Genomic DNA, 22660 nt, shown 5'->3' on the forward strand with positions numbered 1-22660 from the left:
CCTGGATCCCACTTCAGAACACAATCCCCCTGGAAGCTGGAAGCTGGAAGCTCCAAGGCTCCCTGGAAACTCAAAGTAGAGCTGAAAGGAGATTGTCCCTACCCAAAGGCAGCTGCAGGCTGATAATGACAGAAGGTGCCCCTCATTTCTGACACTGAGGGGAAAATCCCCAAAAGAAAATAGAAATGCAGAGGATAGATTGGAATCATCTCTTTCCCCCTGGTGTTGTTTTTTTTTAAAGACATCCTGTCATCACAGATAGCTAGGTGTCCTAGTCATTCTTCATATAGATTGAACAGTTGGCCGACTGTCGTTGGTTTGACTTAGTATGCTAATCGAATGACAGACTCTTGGGAAACAACAACTGAAGTCATGCTGGGCGAGGTGCGGTGAGGCGAGGGAGGGAGGTGGGAGGGAGTGGGTCAGCTGAGATTCATTCAAGGTTAATTTTGAGGTTGTTCTCTCACTGGCGTCTTGTTGGTCTGGGACTGTTGTGAACAACTGCTTGACATTTTGTCTCCGTACACCTCCAAGGTTCTTATGACCTGCCCTGACCTGCTCCACGTGCAAACAAACGCACACCTCGCCAACACACAAACGCACACAGCAGACCCCACGCCCGTCAACGAACACACGCGTGATACTCGCGCGCACGCACGCACGTCCACACAGCAGGCAGTGGTGTGTCCATGCAGGGCCATCCACCCGCGCCATTAGCAGTGAGGAGAGATGGGAGGGTGGTCGGGGGAGAAGTCTGCAGGCTACTGGAGTTCACTTGTTTCGGTTGCCTATGCGTCCCTGACCTCGGCTAACTGGCGGGGGCACATTCAGAGGGCGTTCTCAGGCGTCCTCGAGCCCTCGCATCGGCCACGCAGGCACACAATCAGGCAAACACTCTCTTTGCTCCGACCATGATGCTGCCGTCGAACAGGAAGTCACATCGAGCTCTGGATGCTGGCAGAGGCACCGAGAAATGATGCCCTGTTGGATCTGTGGTCGGACGTCACTGTAATGCAGTCAGTCAGACTAATGTGTGTTTTGGGAGAACATTCTGGGCCAATTAGCGGCCATGAGGATGTTAGCAGTTTCTCCTCTCAAGAGATTTCGAGCTGCAATACAGCACCACATAAAACAGGTATTGTACAGCTAATCTGACGCAGAATTTTCGACGTGGACATCTGTCGACACGTAATGGAGGAAATCTAATGAGACTGAAGAAAGGTAATATGGTAGCCATATTATTCCGCACCAAAATATTTTCCATCTGACAGCTGACAGCCGTGATTGGAAATACCCTCCATCACTTGTTTTGTGAGGCAAAATGATCCCTCCCATAGATGTCCTCAGACGTGAGCCACTGTTGTTGTGTGAAGCAAACTGCCCGAGAGATCACATCTCGACTGTCTCTCATCCACATGCATGTCTTAACAACAGAAAGTTTCATTTATGCAGATGTGCTCCGACACGCGCGCGCACACACGCGCACACATAAAATACCTGACCCAATGTCGCCTCTGGGAAAAAAGATTTGGATGACTGACGAGCTATATAACCCAGATTTAATAAGTACTTGAATATTGAACATGAATACTAATATTCTCTCTGCAGTGTCTTCAAACCCACAGAGAGTGAAAAGAAAGGCATTCATATTTATCATGTGGGAGGGTTTGAGCACTTATGGTTGACTAATGGCTGTGACAAAACCACTGGGTCTTTATTGAATTTCCTAATGTGGAAGAAGTTGATTTGTCTGTATATGTGACACAAAACTGATAAGTGATGTGCCCACTGAAGTTGTCGGAGAACTCTGCATGACTATATGCGACACACTGCACTGTGCAGTAGGGTTGTCGCTGTGTCCAGTCATGCGTATGTGTGACATAGAACCCGACCACCAAGAGAAAGATATGTAATAGCCAATCACATTCCAAAATGTAGTGGAAATTTCCTTTACTGCTTTCCCTCAACCAGGAAACAGAACTGTCTCTCTGTGTTTGTGTGTGTGTGTGTGTGTGTAAAACTCTCATCTCTCACATAATCTCCTCTTCCCCCCCGCCCATGTCTCCCCTCCTGTCTTCCCACCTCCTAGGCCTGACAAGGGCCGCATGCTGTTATCCTTAAGAAGAACAGGCCCCTGGAGAGACTCGTGTGAGTTTTATATCGAGTGCACTAATACCACACGCGCGTAGTGTGTGTGTGTGGGGGGGGGGGGTGAGGGGGGGGGGGAGCGCGAGAGTGCGCGCGCCCTCGCAGCAAGTCCATTCGCAGCCCCGGTAATGAGAAGTCTGGGGAGCTGAAAAGGGACAAAACGCACCAGGACGGATGCAGGGAACGAGAGAGGGATGGCGTACATCTGCAGGCCCCGAGGCCCCTCGCCCTCGGAAGAGGCCCGGAAAGGAAAGAGAAAGATAAATCTCTGAGTCAGCGTGCTTTCTGCCTTTGAGCGCGGTTTCAGAGGCACAAGCAGCCCGATGGCTGCGCACGGAAACAACACACAAACACATCGCTGGGTATTCCCAGGCAGGCCATGACAAACTTCCTGTCCGACTGTGCAGACGGATACCGTGTCCCCTTCTGCGTTCAGTCATTCCTGCGACGCTCTCCAGGGGATCCCTTCAGTCACAGATTACAAAGGCTGGCAGGCAGGCCTACATAAATCTTACACATGGACAAACAGGAATTGTACTTTTTTGTTGCTCAGCGTGATCGATGCGATATGGCCCCCCGTTCTCTCCGTCCTCTTCTTCCCTCACTTTCTCTCTCCCTCCTCGTCCTTCCCCCTCCCTCCCCCGTGTCTTTTCCGGGAGCTTCCTTCGACCAACAACCAACATTTTCCCCCGAAGTTGAAGTGTCCATAGGTTGGGAGAGGAGGCAGGAGAGAGAAAAGGATGGCTTGGAGAAGGTGCTGATTGCACCTCAGAGAGAGAGAGAGACAGAGAGAGCCGGAGGGGGGGGTGGGGGGGGGCCTGTTTAAAGGTTGTTTGAAGTCTGAGGAGACAAAAGAGCAGCCACTCTGTCACTCTATGTGCACTCTCATTTCTCCCCTTCTCTCCTCTCCTCCCCCTCCTCTTCCTCACTCCCCGCTTCTGCCTTCTAGAGGAGCTGGAGCTCTGTGTTTCTAATGGCTGAGTGCCCAACCATCAGGATGGACACACGCACATACATGCAAACGCACAGATACACACACACACACGCACGCACACGCAGCGACACATACACACACAGGGAGAGACAGACAAACATTGGTCCGGGAAAGCACTAGTAGTAGCGGGTGATAAAAAACGTGATTGACGTCAGCTCCATTTTTAATACGGCCCACTTCAAACACAAAGCAAGGCAGGATCCCTTTCAGTTCGTCCTCCACCATCTCTGAATCCTTTCCAAGGTGAAAAAACACAGGCACAAAGGCAACAATTCTTCCTTTTGACGAGCAACCAGTGAATCGTACAAAGACACACTGACAAGGTTTTTCATGTTCTGGAAGGATTGTGTCGTCCTCAGGATTTCCTCCCACCACCCTTCTCCTCTATTACAAGTTCATGAGCACGTGCAGTAGATGTGTACATAGAGTAAGCTACCAAGGCGCCTTTTCCTACTTCCTGTGGCTGGGTAGAGAAGGGTTGGGAGCAGACATATTGAGCCTCCAATCCTTCTGTCCGGGGAATAATTTGCTTGGCTCCAACCTTCCCGAAGCAGACCAAAGACATGGCCATTAGAAATTGTCAGTAAAATGAGAGTGTGATTGCACATCGTTTGAAAATGGAGTTTGTCTGTGTCAGTTTACAGGGTTTGTTTTTTGGTTGTATTTGTAGCATTTTATTTTATTTTGCATCGGGGGGATGGAAATGGAAGGAATGGAAAAATACAACTCTTTGTAAACTTTCTTGCTCATGGCAACAACAAAAGACCTCTACAGTAGTTATTTCCTTTCTTTCCAATAATTGAACAAAGACACATTTTCAATATATTTTACCTACCGGTATGTTGACATGCTTCAGTGTGTTTGGCCCAACACACACTTCCCCGAGCTACACACCAAACAGTAGAAAAAGAGAAAGAGAGAGACAGTCCAGTGGCTCGGAAAGGAAAGCTAGACGAAAAGAAAGATAGGACAATTAGTGGGTGAGTGGAAGTAAATGGATGTATTGAGAGAGAGAGAGAGAGAGAGAGAGAGAGAGAGAGAGAGAGAGAGAGAGAGAGAGAGAGAGAGAGAGAGAGAGAGAGAGAGAGAATGACTTGCAAGAGGTTGAAATGAGAGAGTGAAAATGGACCCCTATCTACAGCCGTTCTCCCCCACTCTGCGTTGACAGACAGAGCAATTACAGGTGAGAGAAAAGGAAGATCATAGGGGAGGAATGAGGATGGATGAGGAGGAGAAGGTAACGGTTGTGTCGTGAGCGTCCATGTGTCAGACAGACACAGGGGGTTAAAGAGAGGCTCGATGCTTGTGGAGCTCTCACCTAAATAGACTTTGGCTGTCCAAGAGTTCAGTGTCCGTGTGTGTGTGGGAGTGAGTGTGTGTGTATCTGTGGGTGTGTGTATGCATGTGTGCGTTTATGTGTGTGTTGGTGGATGGAGGGAGAGAGGGAGGGAGGTAAGGAGGGATGAAAGGCCCCAAAAAAGCGAAAGGTGGAGCGTCCAGTACATTGAGACCAGAATGGCAGAAACACAGAGTGGTTCACAGTGGAAGGCCCCGGAACACAGACGCAACGCGCCGTCGCACGCACGCTCGCTGACTTTGCCCACACCATTGTTTCATGTTATGCGTCAGTCAAACGTGTTGTTAAATGTTTTATGGAGAGTAATTCAATGTCAAGGGGTAAGAAATTATGAATATTTCAGCATTCGGAAAACAAAGTCCCCCACCACCTACACATACAAAAACATAAAACTTGCACATAAAGTCTGAGGTTTGTACATGTCAGATGGAAAGGGTATGGTGAACATAGTCTTTACTGCACAAATGCCTCTACGTAGAGAGACAAAGATTTTGTCACATTTCCGCTTTTAATAATTAACTACCCTGAACCACTGTGTCAAAACTCGTCTCAAACAACATGATAACTCTTAGAACCCTACTACGTAGAAGGGCATTTATGATGAATTGTCGTGTTTCACTGAATGTCTCTCTACTTTGTGACCTCTCACTCACCTCGGGTACTTCTCAGGAGAGCCAAACAGAACAGGGCAGGAGAGAGAGGAATATATCAGGATGGAAAAGGGCAGAGCAGGACACAGCAGGATAGAGCAGGATAGAACAGGATACAGCAGTATAGAGCAGGATAGAACAGGATAGATCAGGATAGAACAGGATAGAGCAGGATAGAGCAGGATAGAACAGGATAGAGCAGGATAGAACAGGATACAGCAGGATAGAGCAGGATATAACAGGATAGAGCAGGATATAACAGGATAGAGCAGGATAGAACAGGCTAGAGCAGGATAGAACAGGCTAGAACAGGATGGAACAGGACAGAACAGGCTAGAGCAGATGAGCAGGAAGGAAGTCATCAGAGATCCATTACAGAGCCCCAGCTGCTGGGGACATGGGCTCATGGGTAGTGAGGAGCACTCCAGGATCAAGTTGCAGCGTGAAGTGTCAGGTATGGATCTTCTCTAATCTGACCCTATTTCTAACAAGATGCCATGTCAAGCCCCATTTATCCTGGTCTGATCTGATTTTGAACCAACATGGCACGAAATTATGAAATACGTAGAATGTGAGATGTGGATACACTTTTCATGCCTCACACTCACTCACACACACACACACACACACAGACACAAACGCAGACACACACACATAAGCTGGTCAGGAGGTCCCTGTCCCTGAGGCAATGGTGCCACCCAGCTCATTAGGCTTGGCGCCGAACGTTGTTATTACTGAGCGTTCCTCCTGGTCGAGACAGAGCAACTACTGTGTGATGTCAACAGCTGCCTTGTGACTGGCTCTACTGTACCAGGGGCGTGAGGTCCAGAAAGGCCCTAGCAAAAGCCGGGAACAGCCTGCCAGTCACCTGCATCAGCAGCCAATTACCTGGACCCCCCTACCTGCCGTCGGCAAGCCAGCCTGCTCGAAACCACAACCGGCCAATCTCACTTGAACCCGGCCCTAACCAGTCAACACAGCCGGTCAGACCATGTGGTGCAGTACAATCACATTACTAGCCTGTACTAAAAGCACACCGTGGAATGTTGTCGAGAGAAGAATTGAGATAAAGTCCTGATTGAGTGTTCTATATCCGAACCACCCCGAATTACTCCTGCGTGCAGAGACAAGGGAGACGCCAAGAGAGGTGGATAATCACGGTGATGAGCATTAATCAATGCACCCCCCGTTAATGAATACTGATTTGAAAAACAACAAAGGCTCTATTTACATTAATTAACGCTATTACACGACTCATCATGTGAGAATGACTGTTTTAGAAAGATTAGAGTTTCTCTCTGTCTCTGCACCCCCCCCCTCCAACTCTCTCTCTGTTTTCCATCCCTTCCCTCCCCTCTCCTTCCTCTCTCTGCTCCCCCTCCCTACGGATTAGGAGAGAGCTTTTTCCACCCTACAGCAGCAGCATTGACCATTAGACCCGGGTTGCACCATAATGAAACACGCACATGAACCACACAAAAGAGGCATCCGTCTCTCTCTCTCTCGGCACTGCGGGGTGTGAATTATGTTGTTGGCTAGATGTTGTATAATTATGTGACTCACATCTTTTAAAAGTCCCCCAGCATTGTTCTATGGGTTTCAGAGCTCGCTGAGAGCGGAGAGAGGTACTTGATAACGACGGTTTTCGTTCCATTTCCAGGCAACGATTGGTTAGATAAACTGTGTAGGTGAGGTTCACATCCTGTTCTGAATCAGTTGTGGGGGTGCTTTACTTTCTGCTTCTCTTTAAATCCCAATGTGTTGGATTGAACGTTTCGTTTTGCTTGCTGAAAGACCCTATGGTCAGATGCCAAATAAGCTGTGCACGGTAAGATAACGGTACAATCTTTTTTTCTTTAAAAGCAAAGAAAAGTTCATCTAAGCGAGCGTATCCCTCAAAGTAGGAGAAGATGTTTCCCATGCCCGTGTGCGCATATTTCATCAATGCAGAGATTCGGTGATAGCTAGGCCAAGAGAGCTAGCATATGTTTTGATGGATGATGTTTTGTTTCCTAAATCTGCCAAGGGAGTGTATATCTTCTGGTAAGGGAGACTGGTTTAGTGTTGTTATTAAACGGTTTCATAACCATACGAGCGTGCACACACACATGCACACATGCACACAAACCGCCTCCACATCCAGTGTGTCAGCCTCTGTCCCACCAGCAGCTAATTAAGATGTGAGTGATGTCCTGAGGGGGGAGTGTTCTACTTAACTGCCTTTCCCTGGCTCCTAGAGCCGCATTAATCTACCTCCCCAGGGAAACATGGGTATCGATTTGCGGTTCCCGAGGCATCAATCTCACTTCGGAGGCGATGAACAAGATTAGAGAGAGGTGAGGAGCACTACCAGGTGAGAGAAGTGTTAATCTAAGGTTTTATGTGTCAAGGGGTAGTTATGGCTCACCCTTGTATTTTCTTCTATTTAATCCACTCTACCCTATCAGAGTGTGTGTGTGTGTGTGTGTGTGTGTGTGTATGAGTGCTCAGTCAAATTAATCCTCAGCTAAATTCAAATGAATCTTGGGTTTTGTCTTGGGAAGGCTTTACATCATAAGTTGTGCCAGCTTTCCTCATTGCATCGACAATTTCTACTGCCACCTGACCTCCATGTGAAATCTCTGTTCACACGACCCTTCGGAACTCGCCTGTTGTCCAACGCATTTCTCAGAGAACTGTCTGTTTATTTGTCTGACCGAAAACGGCCTGTGACTCCTTGAAAGGTCTCACCCAGTGTTGTCCCTCTCACATCAGACAGCCCCAGTTTATAGACTAATAATCCCTAACAGCACACCAGAAGCGCACAAGTCTTATCTCACATCTTTCCATAGAGTGGTGGAACAGACGGCAGATTTATCCAGACGGGCTTCCAGGAAATCCACATGACCGTCAGATGAACGTCATGTGACCGGCACAGGCCGGCCAAGATCAGAGATGATCCCGGTTCATCTGAAGTCTCATCTGGCGGAACACCTCCTCGTTGAGGGGCGTGCTGTGTCGTACAGTTACACTGTCACATTGTGAGCTTTCCCCCTGGGGGCTTGTCGACCGTCTTAAGGAAAGGCTCTCTCGCCGACGGGATGGAAGTTTCGCTCGGCGGGCGATGAGACGTTTCCTGTCTGCCTCCCTGTCACCATCCAGGCACTGTCGCCACGTAGACCAGAGATACTGGAAGGCCGTAATGAGTGTTGATGGGAGAAGGGCGGATGAGCCTTGTCGTGCCAGTCATTCTGACTGGCACATAAACACCACATCTGAGTGACGGTCCATAACCCCCTCCCCCCCCCCCCTCTCTCTCTCTCCCTGTCTTTTCTCCCTCTCTCCTTCCCTCTCTCCATCTCGGTCTCTCTCTTTCTGTCTCAGCCTTTCAACAAGGTGGACACAGTTCAACTAATCTGGTGTACCTAAGATGGGCAGCATCTATGTGTGTGTGTATCTCGGAGAGTTTCGCGAGCACCTGGTGTGTGCACTTCTCCGAGACACTGTTTAGCATACTGGCTCAGAGCATATCTCATTTACCTAGCCAGGCAGCCATGATGTACTGCACTCAAATGCAGAGGGCCGTGTTTCGACCAGGTTCTGATTCTGTCAACGTCGCTGGTATGATCCCAGAGACAACGTCTTGCCTGCCTGAGTGGGGAAACGGAGGGGAGGGAAGTTCGGAGGGTTACAGGGGCGGAGAGCTCAGGCTCATAGCTCAGGCTTGTGTGCGGTCCACAGATGTAGCTAATGGAGACAGGATCAAAGCAGAGAACCAGTGATTAAAGGAGAGGGGGAGAGGGGGACACAGGGGGGAGAGAGAGAGAGAGAGAGAGAGAGAGAGAGAGAGAGAGAGAGAGAGAGAGAGAGAGAGAGAGAGAGAGAGAGAGAGAGAGAGAGAGAGAGAGAGAGAGAGAGAGAGAGAGAGAGAGAGAGAGAGAGAGAGAGAGAGAGAGAGAAGCGGGTGTGTTTCTGCGTGTTCTCTTGCGTCTGCGGACGCCCGCGTTGAGTTGTTCGCGGAGAGAGAGAGGGTGGCAGATGGGGGGGAAGGGATCCCTGGAAAATAATCTTTCTTATTTGCTTGTGAACTGTGACTGTATGGAACATGGCAGGTCAGATTGGAGGGTGGATTTCTATACAGCTGAGGGGTCCTATTCTAAACAACTGCCCAAAACCTGTGGATCTTGTGTTATCTAGGTTGAATTTAGATTTTCAAGCAGAAAACGTCAAAAACGGAACACAGTATTTGTTCGAAAGATTAAAAGTATTTTATTGACAAGTTGCAGCTGGCTTGTACTGCAAGCGACAGTGATTAAAATCAGGGCCTATTGTGGGCTAGAAGTCACATTCCTTTTGTTAAGTGACTAATTCCTGTCTAATAAATGTGTGGGATGATTTGGGATGAGATCGTGATGTGTGTGTGTGTGTGTCGGTGCATTTGTGTGAGTGTGTTTTTGTGGGTGGTGAATTGGATCTCACCCTCCCACACGTAAATAACAAAGTGGTTCCATTTGTCCTGTAGATAAACTTTATAATTGTGAATTCTCCATCACACAACATGAAAGGATAACAATTGTGCTGTGTGAATTTTTTTTTAAAGCAAATCACTCTTATCCTGAGTGAGCTGACCGCAGAGTAAAACGCTTGTCTCTCTCTCTCTCTCTCTCTCTCTATCTCTCTCTCTCTCTCTCTCTCTCTCTCATTCTCTCTCTCTTTCATTCTCTCTCTCTCTCTCTCTGCACCTGCACCAGGTACTACCCGTGCGTGGACCACTACAGGCTTCCCGGGACATCCTTCACTTCTGGCAGCCAATCATGGGTCCCACGCTCTCTCCCTCTCACACCCTTTTAACATTCTGAAAGCTATTTCCCCAGTTGTGGTCATCAGCTCACTACAGTGTTATTGTCCCATTGTGTTAATGATGCCACAGGGGGGGGGGTTGGGGGGGGGGGGGGTTGGTCAGGTAAACCAGACAGGATGAGGCTAATCCTAATGGACACATACACACAGGCAGCATGAGAAGGGAGAGGGGGGGACGGGGGGGGTCTTGTTTCTTTGCGGCATCTCACAGAGACAGTTTAATTGGTTTTAATTGTGTGTGATTCGAGAGGCAGCTTGTGGGGCTTTAGTGAAAAAGAAGATTGCTGCAGCTTTGCTTTCCTCCTCGCCTATGTGTGAACGTGCCGCATCATCAACGCGACATGTTCTCCTTCTAATGAGCCTTAATCATTAGATGTTCCCAGTCAGCAGGACCGTTGTATTGGCTAGTTGTTTCTGTTAATTAGAACGAATGATGCTCAGAGACAAACCTTGGTCAATAGACATGCCGCCGAAAAATACCTCCGGTCAAGTATAGATACATACAGTCTGCAGCGAACGCCTCGAAATGGACAGGGTGTGCTTGTTTTGGTGTTAATTAGGGGGAGAACAAGATGATGATTACTGTGTTTGGAGTTTTAACAGGAAGAGCAGAACTTTGACCTCTTTGTGATGTGGCCGCGGTTGCTCTTCGTCACCTTTGCATATTAGTGTTAATCACGTCACGTGCCCGTGAGGGCACATAACCTTAGCTTCCATCCACTTTCAGAACATCATTACCGGCAACATGGCTGGGTCGTGTGCTTGCAACATTTTTGCTCATTAAAGTTTTTGAGCGAAGGTATTGATTGTTGACCAGTTATTAGGCGCAGAAACCAAACAGTGGTCTGCGAACACGTGTCAGACGTGTCCTCATAAAAAGTGCATGTGCGGGTGTGTACGTGTGAGTGTGTGCATGCATGCTTGCATGTGTGTGTGTGTGTGTGTGCGCCAGCTCAAATGCGTCAACACACAAACTCTGAGACCTGGTCTTCACCTCACCACCACCACAGAATTGCCTGGAAACCAACTGAGGCAGCACCGGGATGCCTAGGGGCCTTGAGGTTGAGGGAGTAATGGAGAGAGATTTAATCATCAACTGTACAGAGACAGAGTCTGTGTCTGGTTTATGTGGTGAGATGGAAGAGAGGTTTGGCCTGATTTTTGTGTTCTGGGTCACAGGTTTCTTTCTGTTGTCTGTCCCACTTGTTCTCTCTGTCTCAAACTACCTATCCTACTTTCCCTTCTGTATAATGTGACGAGATGTAAGGCGATGTGAATCGACTCGACCGAGACGTCATTTGATGTGGCGGGATGGGATAGTAAGGGGATTTGATGCATGGTGTCTGACGTGACGTTACGCGAAGCGATATGCTGTTATCCGATGTGGCTTGGCGTGGAAGGGGTGTTCCGTGACGGGACACGACACGAGATCAGATGCGAGAACGGGATCTCCTCCTCAGTTGTTTATCTACGACGCCACCTTGAGGCTCGCCGTGTTTTTTCTTCCCTTCTGACCGGTCGCCTGTGACCGAGCATGTGGTACTGGCTGTTGTGGCGTTGTTCGGCACGCTTCGTTCACCAGTGGGATAGCTCCGTCGTGTCGGCCTGTTTGTGCATTCAAACAGCGAGGCGGTTCAGTGCCGCAGGTGCTAGTGCACACGCACACGTTCGTGCACACGCACACAGGCGTCTGCAGCATCACCCCTGTGCCCTTTCACAACAGAAAGGACGGAAGTACAGACGGTATCAAATGCAAGCTCAAACACACACACGTTGTCATGGTGCTTTGGGATCAAATTCTTTCTTTCGACTCCACATTACTGAATCCCTTCAAGTCTATGAGCTTACTCACACACACACACACACACCCACACAAACATACACACAGTTACACAAACATACTCATAGGCACACACACAAACAAACAAACACTGCTGTAATACCTAACATGCTCAACCTGTAAGTCCACAGTGTGTATTAAATCCCCATGAGATGCTATATTGCAGTAATTGTAATGCACCAGTAAACCTTTCATTATAGCTTTCCTGAGGCAGTTTTCATAAACAAGAGTGGACAGTAGAAAAGTACAATGGCTTTCCTCTGATCCACTTTATATTGGATTTATATTGCATTTTCAACAGCGGCCATCCATGTCGCTGAGCAAGGGAGCATGTGTCTGTGAGCCTTATGAAAGCTCCATATTGAAACAGTGTTTTGATTGTATTTGATCCCTGTGTTCATTTTAGAGTCTGACATGAGGGTCTGTCTGGAATATTGGCTAATTCCAAAGAAATAACAGTGTGATACTGTACGGTACATACAAAACGATCAATTGCAACGCTGTTGATACATATGAGTTATTGGTTCTGGTAATTTTTTAAGAACACTTTTCTATTTTTTTTAAGACAAAAACATTCCATACCGCTAGATGGCGAAGTAGTATCCACGACTGCCGAAGAAGCTGTACTGGTGAAAACCGGAAACACGTTGAGACGCGTCATTTTCACAGAATAACAACAACAACTTAATTTCGTCTAGTAGTCGGTTGCAACATACTCTGTATGTACCTTTTGCATTTGATCACTTTATGCTAACTTATTTTTGTCATATCTGCATGGTAAGGCTCTTACAAATTCTCCTGATAGTAAACACTGGCATGCGGAAAGGAATGCGTTATGTTAGCTCGCTGCGTTGGTTGCCCTGTTCACTTGACTAACAACATGTATTGTCTCCTAAAGGAAAGCAACGCGCGTACCTAAGACGAGACTGAATATACTACCTCTGAGTTTTTATAGTTGGTACAAGAGTTATCCATCAAAGTGGTTGAACCGTCGAGTCGTCCAACCATGGCTCAACAGAGAGGAGTCAACACCCTCCAGTTCAACCAAGATCAGAGTAAGTAAACCCCGACCGAGAAACATATACATTTCCTTTCTCACATCCCCGCTGTATGACTGTCTTCCATCATGATCGACTCGCCACTCTCTCCCTCCCTCCATCTCCCACCCTTGTTCCATCTCTCCTATCCAAAGGTTGTTTCTGTTGTGCCATGGAGACAGGTGTCAGAATCTACAACGTAGAACCTCTTATGGAGAAGGGACATCTTGGTGAGTGATTCCCTAATGGGTATGTTGGAACATGTAGACATTTGCATTGACACGATGTGTGAGTGAGTGAGTGTGTGTGTGTGTGTGTTTCAGACCATGAGCAGGTGGGTAGTGTGGCCCTGTGTTCCATGCTGCATCGATCAAACCTCCTGGCTGTTGTTGGAGGAGGAGTCAGCCCCAAGTTCTCCGAGATATCCAGTGAGTACAGGCATTCTACTCCCGACCCCCTAATCTTTCCTTCTCTCACGAGAAGCCTGCTTTCCTAACCCTTCTCAGACCGGTAAGTGCTGTGTGTCTGCCTGTGTGTATGCGGTTCCAGTGCTGATCTGGGATGATGCCAGGGAGGCACGGGACCCCAAGGACAAGCTGGTTCTGGAGTTCACCTTCACCAAGCCTGTGCTTGCGGTGCGCATGAGACATGACAAGTGAGTGGTTTCCCGCTTCGGCGGCAAAAGCAGTGAAGATGAGTAGACGATTGCGATCGATGGGGCTGTTGTCATCAGGATGTCCGCGCGAAACCCTCTTTTATGTCCCTTCACAGAATCATCATTGTCTTGAAGAACAGGATATACGTTTACAGTTTCCCTGACAACCCTGTAAAACTGTTTGAGTTTGACACCCGAGACAATCCTAAAGGTATGTTACCCCCCCCCCCCTTCTCTCTGTCCTCTCTCTCTTCTCTCTGATTAGGGGTAGAAACATAATAGGCAAGCTTATCAGCTCCACACAACTTCCCATTAATTTGACCAGTGCCCTCTCTCTCTGTCTCTCTCGCTCTCGTCTCTGTCAGGGTTGTGTGATCTGTGTCCCAGTATGGAGAAACAGCTGCTAGTCTTCCCTGGTCACAAATGTGGCAGTCTGCAACTGGTGGTGAGCGTGACTTTCAATAAGACTGAAGACCTGCAAAGCACACACGTGACCTTTACTGTTACTTTATTTGTATCACATTATCAACAACAACATTCCCTGCTACTGAATCCCATTCTTAACGTGTGATCTGGTTAACTTGAATTCGTCATTTTAACTTCTGGTTTGGTTGCGTTCTCCAGGACCTGTCGAACACCAAGCCCGGCACGTCGTCCGCCCCCTTCACCATCAACGCCCACCAGAGTGAGATCGCCTGCCTGGCGCTGAACCAGCCTGGCAGTGTCGCGGCCTCGGCCTCCCGCAAGGGCACCCTCATCCGCCTGTTCGACACCACGACCAGAGACAAGCTGGTGGAGCTCCGCAGAGGCACGGACCCGGCGACCCTCTACTGCATCAACTTCAGCCACGACTCCTCCTTCCTGTGCGCCTCCAGTGACAAGGGCACGGTGCACATCTTCGCTCTGAAGGACACCAAACTCAACCGACGCTCCGCGTACGTTTCCCGTCGTCCGTGGGGGCGGGCCCGACATCTGCCTGGCTCTTTGCGCTTTTGTTTGACCCTTGTCGAATGTTCTTTCAGCTTCTGTCCATTTCCTGTGTCTCTCCCCCCTTCCCTCCTCCAGATTGGCTCGTGTGGGGAAGGTGGGCCCTGTGATTGGTCAGTATGTGGACAGCCAGTGGTCATTGGCTAGTTTCACAGTGCCAGCTGAGTGCGCGTGCATTTGTGCGTTTGGAAAGAACACGTCCAAAAATGTCAACTCTGTCATTGGTGAGAGTGCGAGATCAATGCGTCAATCTTCTATCATTTGGTCCATAAATGTTGTACAATTACATCCCGTCTAAAGGTCTTTCCTCTTCTTTATCATCACCACTCTAGCTATTTGCGTGGATGGGACCTTCCATAAGTACGTGTTCACTCCGGATGGCAACTGTAACCGCGAAGCCTTCGACGTTTATCTGGACATTTGTGACGACGACGACTTTTAACGACGCCTAGCAAGATACAGCTGCTGCAGGAAGAGGCAGCTGGCAAGGAGGAGAAAGAGAGGTAGAGAGGAGAAAAGGAAGGAAAGAAGAGAGACTTAGTGACGACAATGATATCGATGAGGATGAAGAACATTCTGGATGAGGAGGTGTAGTCAGGTCCTTGGCCGGAAGAGAAACGTTGCACAGAAACACACAAAGTCTGTATTGTATGACCGTCTTGTGTTTGTAATCCATTGTATCTAATTATAAAAGTAGCTAAAGAAGTTTTTATTACTACTTGTTTGTGTTGTCCTTATTCTCGTGGAGAGTGGATAGTAAGAAATGCTTCCACCGTTTGGCGTTTTCAGCATGTCAACTGAGGTCAAACCCAGAATGAATGACTCAACTAATGTCAGCCACTCAGAAGAGGAAGTTCACTGAATACAAAAACCTTTGGTGAATTGAATGGCCCTGATTCAGCTTTGTTCCTGACTTTGTGGTGACATTCTTCCACTTTGAACTTTGACCACTGCCGTCAGGCTGAACCTGCTCCTCGCACAGCTCCTGCTCGAACTTCAGGCTGCCACGGTGCATGCAATCATTAGTCAACTTGTAGATGCTCATCTTCCCATCGGCATTGAAGCCATGGATGTCAATCGCCATGTAAGAGACAATGACAAATGGTGACAGAATGATTACAGGCATACAGTATATAGTGGATGGGTGCCAGCCATTAGGATTATCTGATTACATCAGTAGCTACCAGTTCCTCTTTGTCGTGAATGCTTGCCAGTTATCTTACCCTGGCTGATCACGGGGAAGTCGTCAGGGGGGGTGATGAGCGTCATTTCTGGGGAGAACAAACAGCAGAGTGGTGCGGTCTGTGATCGTAGATTTACACTAAAACATGACCAAAAGGAGATGGGATTGGTCATCGCCTGGTAGATGATGTGTTTGTCTCTTTCATCAAGAAGATGAAAGGTCACCCTAGACTTCTCCAGCAGGTCTGATGTGAAACAGAGTAGGTGGTGTAGGTAAAAGGAGAACAGAAAACATACCCTGCATTATTGGTAGGCGCACAGAACTTCAGAGGTCTCAGTGTCAACACTGGTCAGGACCCTTGGGTGGAGAGTGTAGAGGTCATATAGGGCAGAAGAAAAAGTCCAACACAATCATTAGTGTGTCCTCATACTTCTTAAGCTTTCCTCATTGTGTTGGCAATGCCATAAACTTCCAGCAGAGGCTTGGGCATATCTGTTGTCATTTTTTTCCATCCATCCATTTATCACTCCAAGGTCATGTTCATACCAGTCAGATAGGCGTTGTCAGAGACAGAGACGTCGCCAGCTGGAGCTTCTATGCATTTCTTCCCCAGATAGGCTGGAACCTGGGACTACTAGTTATTCTGGTTGTACATAGAAAGCCACTGTGACACAGAACAGTGAACCAACATAATACAATATATTTACACCTCCAAGTCCAGACTGTTTTTTCAAAAGATTGTTCAAACTGAAATGAGCATCCCAGAGCTGGGAACCTGGCATCACTGGAGTTAACACTAATGATATCCCTTCTGCTTCAATTCTCATTCTGGTCATGTCTGACCTCAACAACATCAATGTAAACATAGGTTTGGTTAACTGAAGTTGTAGTTGCTTTAATATAAGAAACAAGCCAACCCATGTGCTGATCATATGATTAGTGAAATTATGTTAGCTGGTCGTCTTGTGCCAGGGCCTAAAAACAGTGAAATGTGGGGTTTTGCGCTAAAGTAAATTTTGTTGGACCAATTACGTCCTTATTTTAAATGAATATGATCAATAAAATAAAAAAAATGAAAAATAATCTAGAACGAAATGTAATCACCACCACAACATCTGAATCAGCAAACTTTTCAAAACACAAAATGTATGACAGTGCCAATACGTTTGGCCATAACAGTATAGCCTATTAACAACAGCTCATATAGATAAGCTATGCATAAATCTCTTGTTTAGAGTCTGGTGATCTGCCCGGACACGGGTCCAAAGAACTGTATTCATCAACATCTCATCACAGTGATTTAATCAAACCCTATGATTGTTGGCTGTGGTTGTGATTAAGGGGCGTTTCGACACATCAACGCGTCAATACCTCGTGACTTCTCTGATGTTGGGCAACCGCACAGCTGAGCACAACACAAGCGGATGTTCTCTCAGAAAAGAAAGGGACTAAGTCGACTGTATTTTCACTTTCAAATTGAAACAGTTTCTTGCCAACTTACAACAAGGGACATAATTGTCCCGTGCTGTAGGCTATCATACTTTCGACGGGCACAAGGTAAGATGTTTTGTCTCGAAATTATATTACTGGGTAGCTAGCTCATGCTGGCTAGCTAGCTACCTAGCAAAGTCTTTAGCTGAGTATGCTAATAGCTCGCTAACGTCAATACAGTAGCTTGCCAGCTAGCTAACGTTTGCTTGGTCACTGACTTGCCTCCAGCTAGCTAGCTAACATTAGTGGGGGTTTCAACGTTTTCTTCGAAATAAATGAAAAACGGTAAGCTAACGGTAAGCTAACGGTAAATGGATAACTTACCACCAAGTTGGTACGATTTGGCTGCCATTAGGGCAGCAGTGCTAGCGTCATGATGTTTTAGCTTGTTTAGTTGATTCTAGTACTTGTACTGTTATGCCAGAACTACTGTACTGGTACCAGGCGAACAGGCAGCAAGCTAAATGTTACCAAACCTAGGTTTATAGTTAGCTGCTATTTTTTAAAGGGCCCACAAGGAAGCTAGATGCAAAATGGGCAACTAACAAGCAACGTCGCTAACGTGTCATGATTGTTACTCATCAGAAATGTCATTGCAGCTAGTGTTAACTATATCGAATGCTACCAATGCTTAATATAGCTTGTTTGCTAGCTGCCCTCTAGTACGTTTGTCAAATTTAGATTTTTTTTAACAATCCTGTCAGCTAGCTAGTTGTGTAGTATCTCAGTTGGCATTTCGTTATTCTTGATCATTGTTTGGTTTGTTATCCCCTCCACACAGTTAGGCAGAATATAGCAGGGAAGGATGGCATCCCGTAAGAAGGTGTTGCTGAAAGTGATCATTTTGGGCGACTCTGGGTAAGTGACTACTATAATAACCAAATAAAACATAATGACAGACACGTTTAAAGACTTTGAGTGTGTGTAGGTGTGTTTACATAATGTCTGTGTGTTGTGTCACCAGTGTTGGGAAAACCTCACTGATGAACCAGTATGTGAATAAGAAGTTCAGCAACCAGTATAAGGCCACCATTGGAGCAGACTTCCTTACCAAAGAAGTGATGGTGGATGATCGGCTTGTCACTATGCAGGTAAGTCCTGTGTGTGTGTGTGTGTGTGTGTGTGCGCACACGTGCATATTAGACACTGTTATAAATGACAGGGTACTGCAATTGTCACCTTCAACCACCAATCCTTCTTTATATCCCTCCTCTATCTTTTTTTCAGATCTGGGACACGGCAGGTCAGGAGAGGTTCCAGTCTCTGGGCGTGGCGTTCTACCGTGGCGCCGACTGCTGTGTGCTGGTGTATGACGTCACGGCACCCAACACGTTCAAGACCCTGGACAGCTGGAGGGACGAGTTCCTCATCCAGGCCAGCCCCAGAGACCCCGAGAACTTCCCCTTTGTGGTGCTAGGCAACAAGATCGACCTGGAGAACAGACAGGTGAGTGGAAAGCAGATGATCCCCCCCCCCCCCCCCCCCGACGTATTGATGAGCTGGCGCGGGATTTGAGTTTTGTGGCCGGGATTTGAGTTTTGTGGCCAACGTTACAAAAAGGCTCACTAATGTTAGCTAGCTAGCTGGAGGCAAGTCAGTGACCAAGCAAAATGTTAGCTAGCTGGCAAGCTACTGTATTGACGTTAGCGAGCTATTAGCACACACAGCTAAAGACTTTGCTAGGTAGCTAGCTTGCTTTCTGTGATAACGGCGAGACGTGTGTTTTGTTTCCGAAGGTTACGACAAAGCGAGCCCAGGCATGGTGTCAAAGCAAGAGCAACATCCCTTACTTCGAGACGAGTGCCAAAGAGGCCATCAATGTAGACCAAGCATTCCAGACCATTGCCCGCAATGCCCTCAAACAGGTACATGCCGTCATCTAACACTGTGCGTGTCCTCAATGGCTCTTTATAGAGCTGCAGCCTTCAGCTACATGCGTAAACCAGTCCAATTTATTGGTTCACTTCCCCCTGTGGTGACCGTAGGGAAACACCTGTTAGACTGGTTTACTTGGCTCTCCTGTGCGTGACTCATTTGTATTGTGACGTAACCACGTGAGAGTTTGTGTGCACCAAAACCATGTGAGAGTTTGTGTGCACCTAAACCCCATTTGAGGTGTCCTGCTGAGACGTCTGTGGTCTTTGCTCGTCCTGCAGGAGTCTGAGGTGGAGACGTACGACTTCCCCGACCAGATCAAATTGCGAGACGACCGACCCTCCTCCACCAGCGACGGCTGCAACTGCTGAGAGAACAGGTGGACGAGAGAGAGAGAGAAGGAGAGGGCAGGAGAAGAGGAGGAAGTGGAGGGAGGATGGGGCTTACACCACCCTGTCTTTGTCCCCTCCACAGCCACAGAAGTTTCCAGATGATGATGATGATGATGATGATGATAAAAAAAAAAAAATCATGACAAAAAAAATATGAAAACACTTATTTTTCTTAACTCCCCATCTCCAGTCGGGAACCAGTAGAAAAGGAGAAAACCCCACGCTTGCACAGCATCACTTTTTAATAAGACATAAAAGAAATGTTGATACTATGGATATTCCAATCATTATCCTCATATTATAATGATTTCTAAAGATATAATCATGTATTTTGTTGTGGTTTTAATGTTCTCATCTCTACCGTGAGTACAGACCTATCCTGTTTAGATTTAGAAGGTCATGGCCATCTTACTGTCTATCTGTGCAAGTATCAAGGTACAGGTTGGCCCTTCGTCTGTGACCTAGGATCAGGCTTGGTTGACCCCTCATGACTGTAACCAGTTGGGGGGTGAGAAAACACTGGTCCTGATTCATTGGTCAGGAAGAAGTTCTACCTAGTCACATGTTCTGTGCCTTCCATCTCATGAGACATATTATTGGGACAGATCTATATACTTATATTACAGTATGTATAGTTTTTTTTTTTTTTCTCTGCCTCTCAGTCCTTACGTTGCCAAACAGTTTGTGACCCAGGCCCCGTCTTAAGATACATTTGTTTAGTTTTTTTTTTCCATCTTGAAGTGAACCAGATGCAGTTGTCATCAGCATGCAATCAGAAGGAAGTCAGAACAGGACGCATGAATAGGAAAGACACTTGAGGCCGCTCGTTACCAGGACGAGGGGCGTGGACACACGGGCGCATCCCTGGTCGCCAAGTTGTCCGACGTGCAAAATCCGAGCGATGAATCCCATCGGTTCTGAACCCGACTTAGTTCAATGGTTGTAGGTGTGGAAGCATGATGAGGGAACATGGCTCCTTTGCCAAGTGATTGAATGTAACCTCTCTGTCTCCGGGGTCCGTAGTAGTTTGATCTCGACTGTATCAACAGTGAAAACGACACTGTTAGGTCCACAAATGCTGAACTACCCCCCTCCCCTCCCCATTTGTGTATCTTTTAGGAGCAGTGCAGCAGAGGGACGTGGAGTTTAGAACACTTTTTTTCTAAACACACTGAGGAGAGATGCATCTCTATGTTCCATCAGACATTCCTTTGGCTCAACTGCCATTCTGCGTTAGTAGCTCTATGGTGTGCTTTGCTATGGCGTCATTTTATACCTCGTTAGATTTGTCATTTTGTTATTCATACACACACACACACACACATACACTAGCAGACATGCATACCCCTGCATATATAGAGGCTGTACATACTCAGGAGCTGTCCATCTACTGTAGACAGGAGAGCAATCATCGTTACTCCTTTAAGTCACTGCAACCTCAATTCAGACTGGTTGATCAAGCAGCCGTCTGTCTAGGTCCCATCAAGAAAACTACCATGCAGATTGTTGGGTTATTGTAAGCATTTCATTTCCCCCCAACCTGTGCATTGTCCTTTTTCAGTATCATCTATTGTATCTATATTATATTGTAACAAATGAACCTGTGATTCTTCTCTTTGTCAACTACATCCAATGAACACATCCGTAGTCTCATCTATGTAATTTTTGCTCTACTCATTTTTTTTCTCTCCCCATCTGTCATAATATACTGCATATAATCTCATTTCCTCCATGCAACATGAATAGATAAATAAATGTTGACTTCATTAACATAATTTTACAACTGCTTGTTTCTTAAATAACTCATGTTTTGAATGAGTTACATTGCAGTATTTTCTCAATATATTCTTTACTTTCAGGCACCAGTGTGGGGGATCCCATTCATGTAAAGCAAAAGTTTCCAAAAATCGACTCATACAAATACAAAAGGTTTATTCAATAGTTCACACCAATTGATAATACAACAAATCTGTCATTGTACATGGCTTGACTCCCATGCCAAATTATATGAGTATTACAATCCTATAGTTCCAACCTCTTTATAAAAGAGGAAGTGAAGGGCCACCTACAGTAGGACATTTCTCGAACCGCATACTTCTCTTCCGGTGTAACCAGCCTCTATTGCACCGTAAACAGGGTAGATACATCTCCCCTATTCCAGTTCTGTGGCTGTATAGTGGCAGTTCCCCTATTCCAGTTCAGTTACTATGTTGTCGTTCTCAAGTGAGGTCACTGTTAAACTGGGGGTCCAAAGGCGTCCATGGTTTCTATAACAAGAGACAGGTGGTCCAGAAATGACCCCACGGACACACGCAGTATACGGGCCTCGTCTGCAGTCCACCTCCTGAGAGGACAAAGAATTACATAAACATACATAACGACATGTCATAAACATTGCAGCCCTAATTAACAATGAGAAGACTGTTGATTAGGTACTCACACAGATAGCGTGCTTTCAGACACTTCAAGCTGCTTGCTAATACCACCTTTCCTGGGCTCACGGTCCGGGGACAGAGACTGAAGAGCTATGGAAGCCTCTCTCGCTGACGGGAAAGGAACGTCTAGGGCACTGCAAGGCTGTCAAAGAAGCTTGTTGCGTATCGCATGCAGGCTGAAACAACGGCACGAATAACATAAACCAGATTGTTAATTATACTATGAATTTAAGGTCGGCAAAATGTAACTCCTCAACTAGCTACTCTATGGAGCAAGCCCGCTTGAGCAGCCAGCTTCCATTCTCTGTTTCTGGTTTACAGATTAGCTACCGAACTGTCTATTGCCTGACAAATAAAACTAATATACACTGACAATACAACGATCAAATTAATTAAATGTTGTTTGACGTAGGACTGAAAGGATACAATTCCAGTTTGACTGACTTGTGCCTGTTGAAGGAATCCGCCATGATGATAAAGTAAATCCAGCAACGATTGGTGGCGGCACATTCTCTCGAGGGACAGGAAACGTACCCATTTGTACGTTCATCACTTATTGCTGCAATGTGACTTTAAAAAATCTGAAGAAGACTTCAAAATGAGTTTTGAGTAACTTTACGTATTTTTTTAAAAATGTACTTAGACATAATTGACATATATAATAATAACAAAAGATAAAAAACTGGGCAAAGAAAAACGTGACATACATTTCAAAGGTAATGATGTGACATATGGAAAATTTTACGGAATATTGCACAGCTGACTAATGTAAAAAAT

The 22660-nt window shown here is 46.7% G+C and overlaps 3 protein-coding genes across 5 annotated transcripts; 2 read left to right on the top strand and 1 right to left on the bottom strand.

Moving 5' to 3' along the window:
• The first annotated feature begins 12448 nt into the window (after nucleotides 1–12448).
• Nucleotides 12449–15225, top strand: wdr45 (WD repeat domain 45). The gene is made up of 10 exons (XM_062483853.1): nucleotides 12449–12605; nucleotides 12727–12883; nucleotides 13021–13095; nucleotides 13189–13293; nucleotides 13415–13520; nucleotides 13637–13731; nucleotides 13886–13965; nucleotides 14145–14455; nucleotides 14586–14731; nucleotides 14840–15225. The coding sequence occupies exons 2-10, from the start codon at nucleotides 12835–12837 to the stop codon at nucleotides 14947–14949; spliced, it is 1077 nt and encodes a 358-aa protein (XP_062339837.1). The 5' UTR covers nucleotides 12449–12605; nucleotides 12727–12834; the 3' UTR covers nucleotides 14950–15225.
• Nucleotides 15226–17048: 1823 nt separating this feature from the next.
• Nucleotides 17049–21223, top strand: zgc:100918 (Ras-related protein rab7-like). Of its 3 annotated transcripts, none has more exons than XM_062483856.1 (6): nucleotides 17049–17254; nucleotides 18005–18039; nucleotides 18146–18272; nucleotides 18409–18627; nucleotides 18918–19046; nucleotides 19338–21223. In XM_062483856.1, the coding sequence occupies exons 3-6, from the start codon at nucleotides 18165–18167 to the stop codon at nucleotides 19425–19427; spliced, it is 546 nt and encodes a 181-aa protein (XP_062339840.1). In that variant the 5' UTR covers nucleotides 17049–17254; nucleotides 18005–18039; nucleotides 18146–18164; the 3' UTR covers nucleotides 19428–21223. The 3 variants fall into 3 exon arrangements, with proteins under 3 accessions (XP_062339840.1, XP_062339839.1, XP_062339838.1); XM_062483855.1 differs by having other exon boundaries at nucleotides 17049–17247; nucleotides 17963–18039; XM_062483854.1 differs by having other exon boundaries at nucleotides 17050–17247; nucleotides 17967–18039.
• A 137-nt stretch (nucleotides 21224–21360) lies between these two features.
• On the bottom strand, nucleotides 21361–22410 carry LOC134038479 (EKC/KEOPS complex subunit Lage3). The gene is made up of 3 exons (XM_062483857.1): nucleotides 22310–22410; nucleotides 21889–22017; nucleotides 21361–21792 (listed from the first exon to the last, which is right to left on the bottom strand). The coding sequence occupies exons 1-3, from the start codon at nucleotides 22351–22353 to the stop codon at nucleotides 21684–21686; spliced, it is 282 nt and encodes a 93-aa protein (XP_062339841.1). The 5' UTR covers nucleotides 22354–22410; the 3' UTR covers nucleotides 21361–21683.
• Nucleotides 22411–22660: the final 250 nt, after the last annotated feature.

This window comes from Osmerus eperlanus, chromosome 18 (assembly GCF_963692335.1).
Source record: "Osmerus eperlanus chromosome 18, fOsmEpe2.1, whole genome shotgun sequence".
Classification (NCBI taxonomy): Eukaryota; Metazoa; Chordata; class Actinopteri; order Osmeriformes; family Osmeridae; genus Osmerus; species Osmerus eperlanus.